Raw genomic sequence first — 18796 nt, 5'->3', positions numbered from 1 at the left:
GCTGAATATTAACATACGTTCATTATTTAATTACTCGCAATAAATAAAATTTTTGGAAGTAAATAACGTGTAAGTAAATTCATATGTAAAAATTTACCAATTGCCAGAAAGTAATTGTTCGTGCGTATTAAAATTCTTACAATAGGCAGTAAAACTATTCACACTCCCATATAAATTATAAATATGTAGATGCTAATGAAACCGGTGTATATATTCTCCCACATGTAGATTTGATAAACTATTTATGAAACTACATCTATTCTGAATTTATCTGTTACAAATATACAAATGTAAGGCAAGATATAAAAACGAATAAAACAAGAACATGTAAAAAGTAACATTAATAAAAATGTCCATTAACGATGCATTTAGAATAAATTGTCTTGTAGTTAAGTGAAAAAATATATACTTTTCCGTTTCATGTTTCATGACTGTCATATTTATCCCTTAACCTTAAACTGAAGCATCGGATATTTTTATTCTCGTGAAAGCATATAGATACACGTAATATGAATGGAATATATAACACTTCATTGGTGCTAATAATACTCAGAATTCATGCTTTATCGGTAATGTCGGATATTGACACTAAAATGGTAACAGGGCTAAATTCAAGTAGAACCCGGGTTTTCTTCCTTAACATTTAGTGCATACACGCATCACCTTTGGCGCTACGAATCGTCATCATTTTAGGCGACAGTTACCAATCCAAAGTCATCCGTAGTCCATAGTAATCCGTGGTTCAACGTTCAACCGTTGCGAGATTTGCTGGAGATTTGCAACTGTTTGCAACTAAAAACCTGAACATTTTTTAGCCCTTCTGATGACATTTTAGCGTGCATAATTTGTCATATTTAATAAAGAACAACGATAAAATTATGGTGGTCGAATTATTATGCACTGTTAAGGCTTAGAATTGATAGATATTTTCCTGTGTAACTGATTTTCATAATATTACATGTATTCGCTAAATGAACGATAATTTTGCAACTAAAAAATATTTAGATGTAATGAGTAATGGTAAACAAGGATTTATTGCTGTTCATGTAGGTATGTTATTAAATTTCATAACAAATGGTATTACTCTCACAATAAGCTAAACATAAAAGTTGAATGATTTAGTTACTTTGAACAACATTGATTATTATTAGCATTATTATTTTTGTATTGTATTAGGTGCAGGACGGCATTCAAAAGCTCTTAAGGAAAAATATAAAAAATTATGTCGTCAAGCATGTGAAGCTGTAAGTTGTTATTGTTTTTATATATATAACTTTATTTGTTTGTGTTTAATTGATTATATAAATAAAATTATAATTTATAATACGTATGAAACATTTGTAAAAGGGTATGAAGAATTTGAGGAGTGGTGGTAATACATTGGATGCAATAGTAGAGACAATAATGATATTAGAAGATTCTCCTTTAACAAATGCTGGGTTTGGTTCTAATCTTACTTTAGAAGGAACAGTAGAATGTGATGCCAGTGTTATGGATGGCACTACATTACAATTTGGAGCAGTTGGTGCAGTTAGTGGAATAAAAAATCCTGTTCTGTTAGCAAAATGTCTTTGTGAACAACAGTCAATTAAAATTGCATATGGCAGAATACCGCCAAGGTAAATTGTCAGAATTTAAATTTTGATACAATTTAAGATAATAAAACAAAGTTTTTATTTTTTGACATATTAGTTTTTTAGTTGGCAACGGAGCACATGTATGGGCAGAAGAAATGGGAATACAAACATTACCTCCAGAACAATTAATTTCAAGTAAATAAAACAATGCTAGTTATTAATTGTGAATTTTTCCAAGTTTGTTGACAACATTGAACTATTAAATTCTTTAATTCGATTTTATGTTTATAAATTATTGTATAATTAATTGTCTAATACGTGTTCATATTCTTGCTAACATTTTATTATAATTTTTAGTGAAAGCACAGAAAATATATAAGCATTATAAAAGGAAAGTAGAAGACTCTAGTATGGAAGCCCACAAAGTGAGTTTAGTTGTATGTTTGCATATTATTTTAATAATATCATTTTACGATATTGTTATAGTGTGCTAAAAGAAGAATGGATACTGTCGGTGCCATATGCGTTGATGAAGATGGAAATATTGCTGCAGCCTGTTCTAGTGGTGGTATAATTTTAAAATATCCAGGAAGAGTAGGCCAAGTATTACATTCTTTGTAAATTTTTTTGCATGTAATCTAAATATAACATTGTTTTTACTCATTATATGGACCAATATATAGAAATATCTAATCCATTATGTTATTATTATAACTCCAACCACTTTTGTGTTATATTATGAATTACAACCATTTGCATAATGTTAAGTAATACATTATACTGCTATGTAATTTTAAGGCTGGAGTATGGGGATGTGGTACATGGGCATATAAAGGAAAATACTCAATAGGAACAAGTACATCAGGCTGTGGGGAACACTTAATTCGTACTTCATTAGCACGCACAGTTGCAGATGCTATTTCAGACAGCCCTTGTCCAACTACCAGTTTACATCATGCCATGAAAGTTGACTTTATCGGTGAAAACTTGTAACTACTTTATTATCATCTATTGATGTGAAAGAAAACCCTCACTTGGAAGTATAATTGGTAGAATGCAATAGTTTTGTGCATTGAAGGATTTTTCTCCTTGCAGATTCAAAATTTCTGTGTGAACTTGAACAAAAACTTGGAGGTGTTATTGCTATTCGATTTGCACCACAGGAAGGATTAGGAGATTTTTTATGGAGTCATTCAACTGATTCAATGATAATAGGTTATATGAATTCTACAGAACAGTCAGCAGTGGTAAGTTTTCCTCGTTTTCGGAAACTATTTACACATACAGGGTCCGACCATATAATGTGTAAACGGACACCACGTGATTCCTTATGAAACAATAAGAAAAAAATATTGAATAAAATTTTGTCATTCTTAGTTTTCGTAGAAACGCAATGCAGTGACCATCTAGCCAAGTCCTATTCAATTGCACACCTCGTAGTGTGCAACGTGATAGTATCCAACAGATATTCAAAGTTGATTTTTTCGAAAATCAAGTCGAGAAGAACACAGTATATTGTTTCCTTATTTTTTCATAAGGTATGGTGTCCGATTTTACATATTATTCAGCCGGACCCTGTATAGATAAGTATATTTAATAATATTGCATCTTTTTAGAGTCACATGTCTAGCCTATCCTCTCACGAAGTTGGAAAGAAAGCAGTTGTAGAAGGGATATGTTTTAAAATTAATGGAAGTATTGACACTTAGAAATAGTACATGATTAGATATAATCGACGATATAGCGGACTAACTATTACCAACAAGATACTTCACTCAAGTGTAACACGCCATTTTTATGTAATTTGGAACAGAGGTAGTTACTGAAACATATTTGACACGTATATTTTTAGCTGCCCACATTCATATCTACGGTAGAAATATTACACTTGTGGTGGGATTTTTTACACAGGAAACAATTAAAACATTAAAACCTAATATTATTAGCTGAAGTATCATAAAACTTTATAACATTATGTGTAATCTATTTCTACGGTTTCAAACCCGCGTATGTAGTAGTTTTACTAGCAATCCCAATTTTCGTTATAAACTTTCAATTAAAAATTTCAAAGAACCCGTAATATCTTATATTGGTTCATAGTTTCTGTTAACAAGTTTACGCAAAAACGGAATAATATTTATTTATTAATGATCTGCTTAGGGCATTACATGACTTTCTATTATTTATACATACGAATTATTCCATGCCAAATCGATCACTTTCTGCACTCGATATCCGACATTTTGTTCAGAATGAAATAACTTGTAGTCCACGCAAAATGTGGGGATGGTGGGGTCGGGGAGTCATTATTGTAATGATATCGCATTTGTTTAAAAAAATACAGGTTGTCAAAATTTACAAATTTTTCTTTTTTTGGGGGGAAACCGGGGAGTACTTATGAACTTTAATCTCGGAAAACATTTATCGTGTTGAGTTAATTTTCCTTTTGTTTATGTACAAGATTTGGCGTATTCGAAGAAATTTGGTTTATATTGAAAAATCATTTTATCGGAAAATTTGAAAAAAATATGTTCATGTTCTTTAAAATCTTACCTACAAGATCAGCTGCTGTTGAAAATGTAGATATTAAAGCTAACTCCGTAATGAATTGTTAAAGGCAGACGCCATGGTTCAGGTAAAGCCCATTCCACGCCTAATGGATCACTTTTGGCAACATATCTTCGGATTTTTTAATATGTTATAGTCTATGTGAAATAATTGTTCGAAATTCGAATACGTCGTTGGCGCACTGTCGCGCTCCCGAGGTTTCGCGAGATCCCGCTGCACTCCTTGTTCCTCGAAAATCACGCGATTTCGCCGAAATCCAATCCCTGCAGGCAACTGTGTTGCACGATGACTGACAGTCAATCACCGAGTTGTGCAAATAAGGGTTCTCTGTGCTCGAGCATTGTCTTATGGCGAGAACCCGTAGAATACGGAGAAAACCAGTACGATTCTTACGCGACATACCGCACGCGCATCGCGTCAGTGTCGTAGACTTTTTTTTTTTGTAATAAACGTCCAATAAATGTGCAAAGTGTCTGGTTACCCCTTTCGCTACGAGCGGTGACTATAGTCACCCAACGCCTGACGCTCGCTACGTACGGGCGGTGACTATAGTCACCCAACGCCTGACGTTCACTATGTACGGGTGGTGACTATAGTCACCAAACGTCTGATGCTCACTGCATACGCACGGTGATGGACGGTGACTATAGTTACTCGTGCGTTTGCACGAATAATCCTTATATGTTATTGCCATGGTAACCCACCATTTAGTTTTTGGCGATTTTAGTTCTTCCGCAAGTGCACACTTGTGGCGCGGCGGCCCGTTCCGCGGGAGTACCGCGCCGTAGAATCCGTCCGTAGCGAAAAGGTTAATTATTCGTAATCGGGAGTGTTCTTTATTGGCTTCTTTATCAACCTCCACGCTCAGCACTGAGCAATCCTAGACACCCACTTTTCCCGGCTATATCGGCTGTTGGATGCCAGGCACTCCAGGCACTCCCTAATTGTCAGAACCAGGCAAAACTTACAGTACCTAGTCACCAGTCACTGACAGTCTTGTATAAATCTTGTATGGTCCATACATAAATGTAGGGTAATTTTATATATATGTGATATTGGTCGTTTTGTGTTCATTGCCACCGTGAAAAGTTGAGTTGTTTATAACAAGAGGTAGTTTGTTGCATCTGTGAGAGAGACTGAGAGAGAATAATTTGGTTGTGAGTGCGAGAGAGAAGAGAATGGATTATGTCAATGTCGATCGTATTGTTAGTAGTGTTTTTCTAGCAATAGAGACGGACGGTATATAAAACACGGACGGCATAATTTTGACGAACTATATTAATGAATTTAATTGTAGTGTTTCGTATTGTATCTGTGAATTACAAAGTTAAAGTGTTTAATAAATTTGTTATCCTGTTTCTGCATAATTCTATTATCTCTGATCCTACATAAATTCAAGTAGAACCCGGCTTCCTTCCCTAACACTTACAAGGGAAGTTCGGTCAACCGAAAATTCCGATTTTTTTAAAACTTTACAGGTTTGTAGGGGACCTCAAGAGAAGTATAGCACAATTTTGGTTTTTGGCCCAATTTCAGTTTTTCAGGGTGAAAACACCCCTTGAAGGTACAGTAGACACTAACTTTAATGCCACTTTCGGGGCTGTAGGAGAATAAAATGGCAATGAATTTAGAGCCCACTCCATATTCTGTCGCTATGGCGTACGCAACGAGGTGGGAGAGCGAATGTGTGTGCGCGAAAGTACGTGTGAAGGGGAAGTGACTCATGTCGCATTATTTTCAGTGGCATTAAAGATATAGAGTCTACTGTAGATAGGTGTTTCCATATTTCCCTGTATATCTTCAAAACTATCGTAGATATAAAAAAAATGGTTATAATAAAAATTGAATGGTTTTTTAAGGTCTATAAAACGATTCAATTAAATTGATAATTAATAAAAGTAGGGGGGGGGATGTATTTATTTAAACAAAGAATTTTTATCAATGTAATTGCATCGTTTTATAGAGCATAAAAAACCATTCAATTTTTAGTATAACCATTTGTTTATATCTACGATAGTTTTAAAGGTGTACAAGGAGATGTTCAAGGGATGTTTTCACCCTGAAGAACCGAAATTGGGCCAAAAACAAAAATTGCGCTATACTTCTCTTGAGGTCCCCTACAAACATGCAAAATTTAAAAAAAATCGGAATTTTCGGATACCGAACTTCCCTTGTTAGTACATACACGCATCACCTTTAGCGCTGCGAATCGTCACCATTTTAGGCGAAAGTGACCGATCCATAGTCATCCGTGGCGTTCGCTTTGCCTGGTCGTCGAAGAAAAATCGCCCGATGCCAAGCTTTGCCCCCACAGTCAACCATTGAGCCCTGCTCTTTATCTCTTCTCCAGACAACGCGCGTTTAGGGCACGCTGGAAGGAATGTCTCGGATTTTGCGTAATGGCAGATAGAATTTTGAACAGAATCAATTGAAAAGTTGATGCACTACGTAATCTCTATATTAAATCAGGATAAATATTTAGATGAGTATCTACCCTCTTGAGTCGGTGGTCTTAGATCCCAAGGCGAAAAACTCCGACCAATTAGAGCGCGAGTCTGCCGGTCAAACTCACGCGTTAGCGCTGGCTACCAATCGCAGCGCGTAGCCAACACTACCGCGGGAGCTTGACCGGTCGACTCGCGCTCTGATTGGTCGGGGTTGTTCGTTAATATCTCGTTAACGAAGCCTCAGATAACATTTTTGCCAAGGAAAAACTTGTTTCAAATCACCTCACGAATCTCCCATTTCCGGGTCCTCCAATATTTTTGTTACACTTTGCATACGGGCAGCTTCCCATCCCTGCCATATGACTGGTCACCTCCGGGGGATGTCTTCTATTTCTGCATGTGATACAGAACTGAGCCTTCTTGCAGACCGCGGCGCCATGGCCCTTCCTCACGCAACGTCTGCAAATCAGTGCAGGGACCACCTTTTTCGTAAGGGATCTAAATACCTCGACATAAGTTTTCCTGGCAGCCGCCACAGTGATTGCCTCCGTACGTCCGCGACGGGGTCTAGGGGACGTCGGGGGTAGACCAGGTCTTGGAGGTTTAAGGGATTTCAATTGGCCCTTTTTCGCCGCGGTGTTTGCCGTCTCCTGGGGTTGATGTCTGAGGGGGAGGGGGTTCTATTAGGGGAAGACGTTGATTCTCTGGAGAGATCCCTCGGGGCCAGGACTTTTTCCCATCCTCGCTTTCCCGTGACTGAGAAATTACCTGGGCGAAAGTGGTGGTGGGGGTTCTCTCTATCTTCTTTAGAAGAGGAGTAGTTTTCTTCCTAGACCCCTTGTCCTCTAGTGTTGAGGTTTTTCGTCCCCTTTCTCCCTTAGGAGATCCCTCTTCGGGTATGCACATCGTGTGCGGGGATGGGTGGGATTACAGTCGGACGCGTGTAAATGGCGGTAATGTCCATCTGCGTACCCGCATCTCTTTTCGCAGGAGACTCTAGCTCCGTTTGGGTCCACTTGGTACAGGGAGACTGTATCCCTACTGGAGAAGCCACTGCTGGAGTGATCGACTTCGTTCGAGTCTTAGCGTTCTCCCACGAGAGGAAGTGCCTGGGTGCCTTGATCGACCGTTGCGCATGGTATGGCGTGACTTTGCCGATCTACTAGGGGGCCAGCCAAATTTCCAGTCTGTCATTACGACAACGTTCTTCTTCTGAAGGGGTTCAGTCCTCCTCAGCGCCTCACTTCTATTCTCCAGTGCTTTCCTCGACGCCCACAGGTTACTTACTACGTTGACATCCTCGTCTACTTTGCTGAAGATTTTCTTCATGTCGGTGCTGAAGGCGCTGCTACATTCTACCATAGCAGCCAGAGACTCAGAGTTGTCCTTGAGATAACCTAGGGTCCTCGTCATTTCCAAGGTTAGTTCATCGATTTTCGATGAGATCGATTTCGGCGTTTCCGAGATAAGCTCCTCGGAGTCGTGGTTTCTTCACGGTCTGGTAGTATCCATGTTATAGCTCCTGGGTCTACCAACTGGCCTGATCTTGGTCAGTGTAATAGATGGGATCTTCATGAGGTTATCAATCCTCTTGACTACTTCAAGGTCTGGGTCCAACGCTGACTGCGACTCTTGGCCCTCCTCCATGTTGTCGGAGTTGCGAACGTAAACGTCTTCTATAAAACTCGGTTTGTTGTTTAGGTTTTTTTGAGCCATTGATTCATCTACAGCCCCCGTCAACCGAAGCTTCGAGGAGTCTACTTAGTCAATGGGAAATTATAAGGTCGACCCTGACAGAGCTCCATATCAGGGGGTAAAGTGGGAGACGTCGGTAGGTCATAGCGGAAAACGAGGGGAGGTCGTAGTGGGAGTGGAGTGGGGGTAATTCGTCCCCCGATTCTGGCATCACTGCCTAAAAGCCCTACTCATCGGATTTTGCCGACACACATTGACATAGTGACTATGTGTTGTAAGTGGGTCAGTCACAGCCTGTGCGTGCACCTCCTACCCGAGGATGACAACACAACACAAGCGAGTGGTGGGGGCTGGTCTTATTGTTTATGTGGCCCCATGGGCGAATGTTTAGCCAGGTCTGTTCTATGTTTTATTTCGATTATTTTACTCTTATGTATACAAATATATGGTATATAAAGTATATGGCTTTTATTTTTATTTCTTTGATTTGTTATAGAAGATTGCTAATTGATGTGTTTTTTATTGTAATAAATGAATTGAAATATATGGCGTGAAAAATATATGCCGTTGAATATGTATGAATACACTCGACGTTCAGCGCTGGACGCTCGCCGGCTCAGAATAAATGCACTGTAAAAAAATATTCACGTTTCAAATAGGTATCAAATAGGTATCGATTCTTTTTTATACCTACGTTTTCGATATGCATCAATACCGTATTGAAACTTGAAGAAAGAGTATCGATAATATTGATACGGTATCAATTACATTACTAGGAATCACCCATACATGATTATTTAATGACCTGTCTACATTACTTTAGTAATAGGAAATTCTTTAATTAAATAGTAATGATATCAAAATGATTACATATTTACAAACTTCCAATATCATTAAATCTTTTAAGTTTCTCGGGAAACACATCTTTGAACAAGACTGGATCAGCTCGAAATTCAGCTGATTGTAATGGCATTGATCCATAAATTGATGAAAATCTATTTATGCATTGCGTGCGTTCTACCATGTGTGTTAAATCTGCTGAAAGCATTTCGGTGTTCGTACATTCTGGACATCGAAATTTCTTTTTTGGCGTTACCTATGATAAGAATAAGTACAATCTATATTGCACCGTCTACTGTATTAATAAGTTGAATTTTTATAAAATTGTATGAAACATACTTTTATTGGCGCTTTTCCAGTGATATTTGCTATTAAAAAATTCATAGCTATATCCTCGCAATTCATATGTTCATCAACCCATTCTTTTATGTCACCTGGCATAGCAGTTGTATACATATAATTCCAATACTAAAATATCAACCAATATATTAATAATTTGAAATGTATCATGTATAAGATTTTACTTATTATTATGCTGAGTCATTACTAAGATATTTATGTATGTCCGGGAATGCCAGGAAATAATGGGAATTTTGCATTAGAAGTGTCACGGATATTTTTCAGAAAGGAATTGTTAATTCAGGGGTTGAGAGGCTATCATTTTAGTGCCTGAAAAAAAACTGGTCGTTCTATAAATTTTCTTAAATAATAAACTCTACAGATCTTACTTTATGGTGAAATGCAGCTCCAGTTAAGACCATAGAGATACTATTGGTCCACTCGCTTTCATATTTCCAACAATTAGTTCCATTGTCCCACATGTGAATTCGCGATGGAAACCCAACTATTCGATCTGGAAACTCCCTCCAAACCTATAATCATTTTGACTTTTATTTCCATTCTTTCTAATCTGATATATGTATTTTGAGCAAACCTCATAAGCAAATTCTACTTCATCTGCAGTCAGCATTATAATATCATCGTCTATTGATAGTACTGCTTCAGTTTCAATTTCATTATAAGGATAAAATCTATTAGATAATTTATTTTCCTTTGTTTGTATAACTTTTATTGGTTTACTTAACTTTGGCCATTTAGATGCTGCAATAATATATATACATATATATATACATGTACATATGTAGATTTAAATATACTTGTCACTTATTTATTAGAATTTAAAGGTTTAGCATGAAATATTTGTTAATAAACTGTTTTAGAAATATACACTTACAATGTGGCGGATCTTTGTGCTGATTATTCCATATTACTAGAACTTTAGACAGACTTGGTACTTTAACAAGTTTGTTAATCAGGAGAAATAATAATTCCAATCTATCATATGTCAAAATTACTGCTGTAAATCCACGAGTTTTTGGTGCAGTAATAGGCAAAAAGAGTGGTGATTTAGTACCCTATAATAGTACAAAAATGATTATATTCATATAAGTTTTTAATATTTCATTAACTAATATAATTTATACTTTCCTTGTGAGAAGGTACATTCCAAAATATATAATCCCTAGCTAAATGTGGAAATACACGATCTGCAAGTATTTCTAATGTCGTTTCCGTTATTTTCTCTATCGATTTAAAATATTTTTCATAAAGCCACATTCCTTGTTCTTGAAGTTCTCCAATTCGTTGTCGAGATACTTTTTTCAAAACTGGGATTATGGATAATATATCCACCTCTCGTACAAATATAGTGGCTCTACATGAAGAATATACTGATAACTCATAATTTATAACAGTATATGTTACTTCTGCTTCATATGACAACTAATAACATAATTCATTTTTACCTGGTCCAATCAATTACATCATAAAATGGCATTATAAGTGAGTCAGCTATAACTACAGGTATACTACCTGCTGCCATACATTCTAGAAGTGAATTCTGACCCAGTCTTGCTCCACGAATCACTAGGCAAAACGTTGCAGTCTGATAATAATAATTTTAGAGTAACAATATTGAGAATCATTCTCTCTTGTAATAATAAAACTGCATACTACACCACTATACATACTTGAAGTACATTAGGATATTTATATACATATTCTCCTGCACATCTAATTGTAGCATTCATAGAATTATGATGGAGACATGGACCTAATATTAAAATCTCTTTTGGGGCCATGGACTTTACTTCTACTAAATCTTGTTGAAAAGCGGAATTGATGTTAATTTGAGAAGAAATAACTAGCCAGGGCCTAAAAATAGGAAAGTAATTAAAAAAGAAACTATGAACAAATACTATACATATAAGTGGAATCATACATCCATGTACATAAATAACTTGTGCACACATATATTAATAATCTTCACAAAGAAATAACTGTGCGCATAGCCTTAAATTGAACATACTATATAATATAGTGGACTCTTGACATATTGCCGCGCGAGGCACTTTTCCTGCTCACGTATTTTCACGCACACAAATTCGCTCCTTCACCACGTTGCCACCAGCACGATACAGCTCTTGCGAAGGCAGTGGAAACGTCCCGGCCAGGACTACGACGACAGAACTTAGCATGGAGAAGACTTTGGGCGCATTGCCGTTTTCAAGAATTATACAGGGTGATCGTGCCGCTGGAGGGGTTGACAGGCAAGAGGCCTCCTTTTTCGTTCAAGTGCCGCGACCATAAACGTGTATCGGTAGATTACTCCGGCTGAGCGGTCTACGCGTGTCTGTGGATATCTGTGAGACAGAGAGAGAATACTCGCTCAAATCTCACTTTTTCCAAGTGGATGCAGAGAGAGTTCGGCGAGAGATCCACAGATACGCGTAGACCGCTCACCAGGAATAATCTACTGTTGACACGTTTATGGTCGTGGCATTTGAACGAAAAAGAAGGCACCTTGCTCGTCGACTCTGTACTCTCCTATAGCTCCGGCCACGGCAATATGTTAAGAGTCAACTGTTTGTACATATATGCTTTATTACCTTGTATTATTAACCATAGATTTAAGATTGTTTATAATGGGACTATATACTGGTAAACTAATGTCAAAACCAGGTCTATATGTTAGGGATGACATTCCTGCACCTGCAATCATTGCCTTCCCAACAGGTATATCAATGATTGTATTATAATCTGGTACACTTCCAGGAACCATATTGAATATAAGATGATTTTCACCACTATTCCAGCTGAAATTTAAGAAAATGATGAAATTATTATTACTTTTGAAACTCAATAATACCTTTATATGTGAAAATTATACTTTTTCTGGCAAAATATAATACTTAACACTTGTTAATATATTAATATGTAGTTCATTTAATATTAGTAGAATTTTGTTATAATAGCTAAACTTACTTCAATTTAATAATTACATTCCTAATAATTAATATTAATTATATTTAAAATTACTCATAAACAAGAATGAACATAGATAAAAAGAATCGGTAATGTTTAATAATGTCAGTTAGATGTAACAGGTTGCAGTTAGATAATAACTAACATTATTTACATTAAATATTTTAATTAAATATAAAATAAAGTCAAACTTACAATGGTAATGCTTTTAAAGCTTGTGAAACCTCATATAATTTTAATCTGTTTTGATTTAGTGTATCAATCGATGGAATGAAGATACATGCCTCATATGGATTTGGCGTATAAAATTTACTTGAAATTATAGTACTTAAAATTTGATAAAATTCTTTGGTCATTTGATTTGTTATGGGTCTTTCTGAAGCATCCACATATATTTTTGGTGGATAAACATATACTAAAAGTTTGTTTCCTTGACTACCACATCGATAAACATTAAAACAACCAAAATATGTACAAGAAAAATTTGTAGTATCTCCCATCAATGAGTCTGCATTTAACATTTGTATATGTAAAGAATTTAAGTCATTATGGACTATTGCATTATGTACAGAATGTTTCTGGTTACTTCTAAACTTAAAAATATGATATGCTGCGATTGAAACAATAAATAATATAAATATTAACAAGCATACCATAAAGACATTATAATAGTAATATGAGAATTTATTTGTTTTTTGTGACATTTTTGTTGGAAAGATCATGAATTTACTTTTTTTCACATGTAATAAGTTATTTATTTCAAACATATTTTAATACATAATGTATGTATATATATGTAGAATTGTATATTATACTTTCTCTACAAAACCATTGTTTGCTACTGTGTATACAAAAAGAAATTACACAGGTTTATCATAGGTATACACATTAAATAACCTATGTTCTTCTACAGTATAAAATTATTAATTGTTTGTTTTTTTCATAGATATACGTATTTTGTCAATTTATCTAGTTGCTGTGTCACTTTCAAGGTTATATTTTTATAACTTTGAGTACAGTATATACATAGTTGTATAATTGCTTTCAGTTTCTGTAGATTGTTGCATAAATCATATTCAGAAATCACTGACTGTTTTCAATATTAAAATTTTGCACTCATAACAAAATAGCATGTCCTTCTAATTTCTAATGCATTATTACTAGGGATGTGCGGCACCCCCACCACGGGAGTTAACGGGAGTTTCCGGCCTCTGTTAAGGCTGTTATAAGCTATACCTCGTCTGTGGCATAACTTTTAAACCGGTGGATTCCTAACCTTAAAACTTTCATTTTTAGATTCCACTCGTTGAATACTACCAGAAGATATAAAAAAAGTCAATAATTCTGGTCCGACACAGTCTGGCAAACTAAAGTTCAGCCTTGTTATACCTTGCACAATGAATCCTTTAACGTAAGGACATTATTCTGATTACTTATATTATAATTATTTGATTTTTAGAATGAAATAGTTATTGTTATAAAATCTTTTAGTAATGTAAAAAATATACAGAAGCTCGGAGAGCAGGAATTATTCAGGAATAATAAAACATCTTGGCATGACCAATATAAGGATAGTGCTTGGATTTTTGTTGGTGGTTTACCATACGATTTGACAGAAGGTGATATAGTTACCATATTTTCTCAGTAAGTTTAAAATATTCATTGAAATAAGTACCTATTTACTTTACATATTAATAATGTATAATAGTGTAATCTAATAAACATTAATTGTGTAATTCAATTCTTGTAGGTATGGGGAAGTAGTAAATATAAACTTAATTAGGAACAAAGATACAGGCAAACAAAAAGGTTATGGTTTCTTGTGTTATGAAGACCAAAGGAGTACTGTTCTAGCTGTTGATAACTTTAATGGTACTAAGGTATGAATTTGTTCTGTTGCAATTAAAATTGTTAATCTATTTGCATCAAACATTTCAAATCATCTACATTATGGGTGTCCCATTGACAATCACTCTGGTTTTTTCTTACTTTACATTATAGATGTAGGTATATTACTAACAAGTGCTATAGACAGCAAAAAGATCTGAATAAATGATTGCATATCGCCTATCACAGTCTATATTTTGAAATAATGCTTAATGAACTTACTTTTTACATCCATAATATTTTGCATCTGGATGCAAATGGGTTAACTTAAGGATGACATGATGTCAAATAGATCACTTTTTGGACTCGGCCTTAAGGATTTCAATGAAACCAATTTAAGGAAAAAATTAGGGGGAGTATCAGTCATTTTGATTATGTCAAATTTATTTAGAAAGTATAAAACATAAAAAATTGTGAGTTTTGCTCCTTTTCATGAAAATAATATATACAACTTGATTTTTATCACAGACACTATTAGTTGTACAATATATGCTTTCATTTTTACACTCATAATACCAAGCTTTTTTTGTTACATGGACTACAGAGGGGGGGGGACTTATGCTCAACTAATAAAAACTTATGCCTTACAAAAACTCTGTTTTGAATATATTTGATAATAAAGAGTTTAGAATAAAGTATTCTATTGAAATTAAAAAAAATTAAACCAAACAAAACGTGTTAAAAAATGGGTACCACTTTTTTTGTAGTGTCTTCCACATACTTATCTGTTAAATGAACCACATATTGGTGTTGTCTTGTTTAGTTTATTGTGTTTTTCAACGTTTGTTGTGGCATTCCTTTACGAGTTGGGAATTATTTTGATTATTTCTTGACTTTTCTTCAAATTTCTATGAAACAATATTTCTGTTCTCATATAAAGAGATATTTTCAATGAGTACCAGTGGCGTTGTTTATGCATTTAGAATAATTGTATTGATCCATTCCTTACCACTGATACTTATACGTTAAATATACTTTTTAATAAAAATACTTGATTGCATTACTAATGATTGTGGATGAGTAAAAAGAATCATTGCTCTGTAGAAAGTGCAACATGTTCAATTTCTACATTTCAACATCAGGAGAGGATAGTGACAGAAGGGGAGATTTAGCAAAAATTGTATTACTTTTAATGTCAAATTTATAAAATGTGGATATAGAATATGGTCAAAACTTAAAAGAATTTTGTTAAAAAGAATTTTATTTTAATGTTAGTAAGAACCAGTAAAATTGTTCTATATGCATGAATATCACTGATATGGCTATGAAAGTTGCTGATGCTATTTGTAAACTTCATTTAAATAATCCACCTTAAACACGGTATGATTAGCCGAGTCATACTGTGGATGATTTTTTGGATTAAATATCTTAGGTGGGTCAAACGACTGTAATTGACAGTTCATCAAAGGGGAGACTCCGTGAACCGTGCTGGCGCTCACACACAAGCAGCGGGAACCGTACATGCTACGCGATGCATGAGAGAGATAATCGATTTCGTAGAAACCAAAATGCGCCTCAATAATACCACAAATGAAGTTTTTGCGGGCATTAAACACACGGGTAGACTTTACTATAGGGTGGTCTGGTCTGCATAAACACCAATAAACATCATACGTTGAAAGAATTGCAATTTTAGAAAATATACGATTGAGACAGACGACGATGGAACACACAAGATGGCTGCTCAAGTCACATTTTGTCAAATATCACACGATGTAATAGTTTTCTCGTCAAAAGAAGAGCAGACCACCCTGCACACCGCTATCACACTATCGTGGAAATTCGATTTTTGTCAATTTATCACTTCAGGAAGTCACATTTTGGTTTCTACGATTTGACGCGTCCATGCAGGCACCGGAAAATAGTTGGCGCCGAATATTAGTGTTTCTTAACGATTTATATCTTAATAAGTTGTTCCCAATTTGCTCCTTTGGAATGTGAAATTGCTCCCACAGCACCGTTTATGTATATTTAATGAGATATTCGCAAATGAAAAAGCAAAAATTTGTTGTTTGCAAAATTGTAGATAGGAAATGGTCTTTTAAAAAAAGATCCTGATATCAAAAAATTGTTCCTGATCTGTTTTATAATATTCAATGGTCAGATATCTTAATAACAACTTATTAACAAGGAGCAATTGAAATAATGTTGTTGCATTCATATTACGTAGGCTATGACGTCATACATGACAGTTGTGTGATTCCCCGGCTTCCGCTAGGGGAAAAAGTGGCATAAGAGGAAGGACGTACTACCACTTGGTAAATATAATTCAAGTACTGAATTATATTAAATAAGGTTAAAATGAATGTTAATTTGGTATAAATTTCATAGTAGGAGATGCTTCTGCTAGGGGAAAAAGTGGCATAAGAGAAAGGCCACCTACTACTTGGTAAATTTATTTCAAGTACCGAAATAAATGTTAAATGGAATGTTAATTTGGCATAAATTTCGATAATTCCCGATACCAAATTTTAGGAGGCCCTTCTCCAACGCCACTTTTTCCCCTAGTGGAAGCCGAGTTTGCTCGTCAGTGTATGCATATGCAGATCAGTGATACAAGGAATGAAGGCGGTGCTTCTTGTAGTTTGTAGTCATTTGTAATTGTGTTGCATTTAGAGGTGGCGTGCAAAATCACTAACGGTGATTTATCACAGTGATCGCCGAATCCCGATTGATCATGATCACAGTCGTGATTTAACTTCATTCACGACTGTGATTGCGATTTTTTATCTTGAGTGTATTTGCTCACTGCGATCGTAAGTCCTTCATCTTTAAACAGAAAAACGTAATCAATATGATTTTACGATGAATTACATTAATATCTGTGCTTTTCAAAATCAGTAAAAAAATTCTCGAAACTCAGGTAAGAAAAAATATAAAACCGATGAATAAACTCCAAATATTCGGTTCAAGATGCTTCGTGAGTACTCAGTAATCGAGTTTTGTATTTAAGAATATTCCAGTCAGCCAAACCTGCAAAGCCAAATTTTGTCTAATGCATGTTATAAAGTCATGGCTACAAGTTTTATGCAAGATTTGCTTTAAACAACTGGCGCGCACATTGGCAGCAACATAGGCAGCAAATTGGCTTGCGCAAAAACCTTGTTCCAGTTTTGCCCCCAATTTGACATAAATGTTGCAAGACTTTCAAGTCATGTTGCAAGACTTTCTGCCAAACTGCTTTACCATTTTGTCAGCTCCTGTTGCCTGCAAAACCTAAGTCAAATTCAGAAACAGATAGCTATGGTATTTTAGACAAGTTTTGTCATTTATTGCTGGCAATTTGTTCGAAACTTGTACACAACTGGCTATCAGGGATAAAATATAAGCAAATTATCGATCGATCGTGATCGTAGAAGAGCGAGTTAACAGCACTTTATTCGCAAGATCTTGATGCTGTTTTTTCAAATGTTATATTTCCATTAATTATTGTAGTATTATTTAGTGCTAGTAAAAAGTAGGAATTAGTAAACTATTGAGTGTTAATGCTAAAAAAAGGATAAGTGAATATATTATTATGTTTTTGTTTTGTTTAATTACGGTCAATAAAGATTCAACATATTTTAAACAAAATCAGTGCTTCAAGTTTCCCGAGTTTTAGTTTTCAAAAGTCCCGAAAGTTTCCAAATCTTACAAAGTTTCGAATTAGAGTTCCGAAAATTTAAAAATTAGTTTCCAACTAACCCCTACCAAAAAGTGATCAATGTGACATGAAATAACACTTAATTAAACATTACTTATGTATTTTAGATTTTAGGTAGAACAATACGAGTTGATCATGTCGCAAATTATAAAGCACCAAAGGATTCAAAAAACATCGATGAAGAAACCAAACAGTTGAGAAAAGTAGGTTGCGCTCCAAAAAATTTATCTTAACATGATTATGTATCAGTATTTTTTTGTGTTTTTCTTCATGTAACAAAGAATCATTATGGTCGTCAAAATCAGGACAATTTAAATTACTATAACGTGTATAAATGTGTATATATTTTTATTTTCACAAAATTATATAAATATATCTTTAAAAAATTATTTACTTTGTCATTTATCTTGAAGTCTATACTACTAATAGTTTCTTGTATATTCAAAGTATACAGCCATATGTGTTGTCGTCAAATATCACAAAAACTAAACGGAATACAAAAGTACAGTGTATTCTTGATAAGTGGTAGGCCAGGTTTATTCTATAAGAGTTAATGATTCATTCTTACCATTCGGGAAGTTCTTCTTGGAACTAGTCAAGATTTGCCTCGAGACATGGCTTCGAGCAAAGTTGCCAGGAGTAGCTACTCTGAACCATTGTAGACATCTAGAGGTCTTCTTTCACGTAAACTACAGATGCTCGAGGGACCCTCCGTAGCGTAGACTAGAGACATTATAATCAAAGACTGGACATGAGCTCATTATCCGCCATGTTTATGATAAATCGAGCGAGAGAGAAAGAAATATACACTATTT

General features: G+C 35.0%; 3 protein-coding genes across 3 annotated transcripts; 2 read left to right on the top strand and 1 right to left on the bottom strand.

Annotated features, from left to right (window-relative positions):
• Positions 1 to 996: 996 nt before the first annotated feature.
• LOC107194213 (threonine aspartase 1-like) lies at positions 997 to 3507 on the top strand. The gene is made up of 9 exons (XM_015583801.1): positions 997 to 1050; positions 1177 to 1244; positions 1348 to 1619; positions 1693 to 1772; positions 1935 to 2002; positions 2064 to 2180; positions 2376 to 2556; positions 2673 to 2824; positions 3194 to 3507. The coding sequence occupies exons 1-9, from the start codon at positions 1011 to 1013 to the stop codon at positions 3284 to 3286; spliced, it is 1071 nt and encodes a 356-aa protein (XP_015439287.1). The 5' UTR covers positions 997 to 1010; the 3' UTR covers positions 3287 to 3507.
• Positions 3508 to 9161: 5654 nt separating this feature from the next.
• On the bottom strand, positions 9162 to 13173 carry LOC107194209 (exostosin-2). Its single transcript, XM_015583798.1, has 10 exons — positions 12647 to 13173; positions 12076 to 12282; positions 11158 to 11341; positions 10933 to 11072; positions 10614 to 10841; positions 10362 to 10540; positions 10062 to 10228; positions 9856 to 9999; positions 9467 to 9595; positions 9162 to 9383 (listed from the first exon to the last, which is right to left on the bottom strand). Exons 1-10 carry the CDS (start codon positions 13171 to 13173, stop codon positions 9162 to 9164), a joined length of 2127 nt encoding a protein of 708 aa, XP_015439284.1.
• Positions 13174 to 13810: 637 nt separating this feature from the next.
• LOC107194216 (RNA-binding motif protein, X-linked 2) lies at positions 13811 to 18283 on the top strand. Its single transcript, XM_015583805.1, has 4 exons — positions 13811 to 13862; positions 13943 to 14095; positions 14202 to 14331; positions 18089 to 18283. Exons 1-4 carry the CDS (start codon positions 13849 to 13851, stop codon positions 18212 to 18214), a joined length of 423 nt encoding a protein of 140 aa, XP_015439291.1. The 5' UTR covers positions 13811 to 13848; the 3' UTR covers positions 18215 to 18283.
• The last annotated feature ends 513 nt before the right edge of the window (positions 18284 to 18796 follow it).

This window comes from Dufourea novaeangliae, unplaced genomic scaffold, assembly GCF_001272555.1.
Source record: "Dufourea novaeangliae isolate 0120121106 unplaced genomic scaffold, ASM127255v1 scaffold33, whole genome shotgun sequence".
In the NCBI taxonomy this organism is placed as follows: Eukaryota; Metazoa; Arthropoda; class Insecta; order Hymenoptera; family Halictidae; genus Dufourea; species Dufourea novaeangliae.
The sequence above is the reverse complement of the archived record's forward strand: the minus strand, read 5'-3'. Positions and strand labels throughout refer to the sequence as shown.

What these genes read in the sequence shown, in the direction of transcription:
- LOC107194209 (XM_015583798.1), bottom strand. Translation starts at nt 13,173, where the DNA reads ATGATCTTTCCAACAAAAATGTCACAAAAAACAAATAAATTCTCATAT. An exon ending in GCTTTAAAAGCATTACCATT is followed by an intron (nt 12,283 to 12,646) that starts GTAAGTTTGACT and finishes CTTAAATTTCAG; the next exon opens with CTGGAATAGTGGTGAAAATC. An exon ending in GATGTAATTGATTGGACCAG is followed by an intron (nt 10,842 to 10,932) that starts GTAAAAATGAAT and finishes TTCTTCATGTAG; the next exon opens with AGCCACTATATTTGTACGAG.
- LOC107194216 (XM_015583805.1), top strand. An exon ending in ATAGTTACCATATTTTCTCA is followed by an intron (nt 14,096 to 14,201) that starts GTAAGTTTAAAA and finishes CAATTCTTGTAG; the next exon opens with GTATGGGGAAGTAGTAAATA. An exon ending in ATAACTTTAATGGTACTAAG is followed by an intron (nt 14,332 to 18,088) that starts GTATGAATTTGT and finishes TATGTATTTTAG; the next exon opens with ATTTTAGGTAGAACAATACG.
- LOC107194213 (XM_015583801.1), top strand. Translation starts at nt 1,011, where the DNA reads ATGAGTAATGGTAAACAAGGATTTATTGCTGTTCATGTAG. An exon ending in TCCAGAACAATTAATTTCAA is followed by an intron (nt 1,773 to 1,934) that starts GTAAATAAAACA and finishes TATAATTTTTAG; the next exon opens with TGAAAGCACAGAAAATATAT. An exon ending in CTAGTATGGAAGCCCACAAA is followed by an intron (nt 2,003 to 2,063) that starts GTGAGTTTAGTT and finishes ATATTGTTATAG; the next exon opens with TGTGCTAAAAGAAGAATGGA.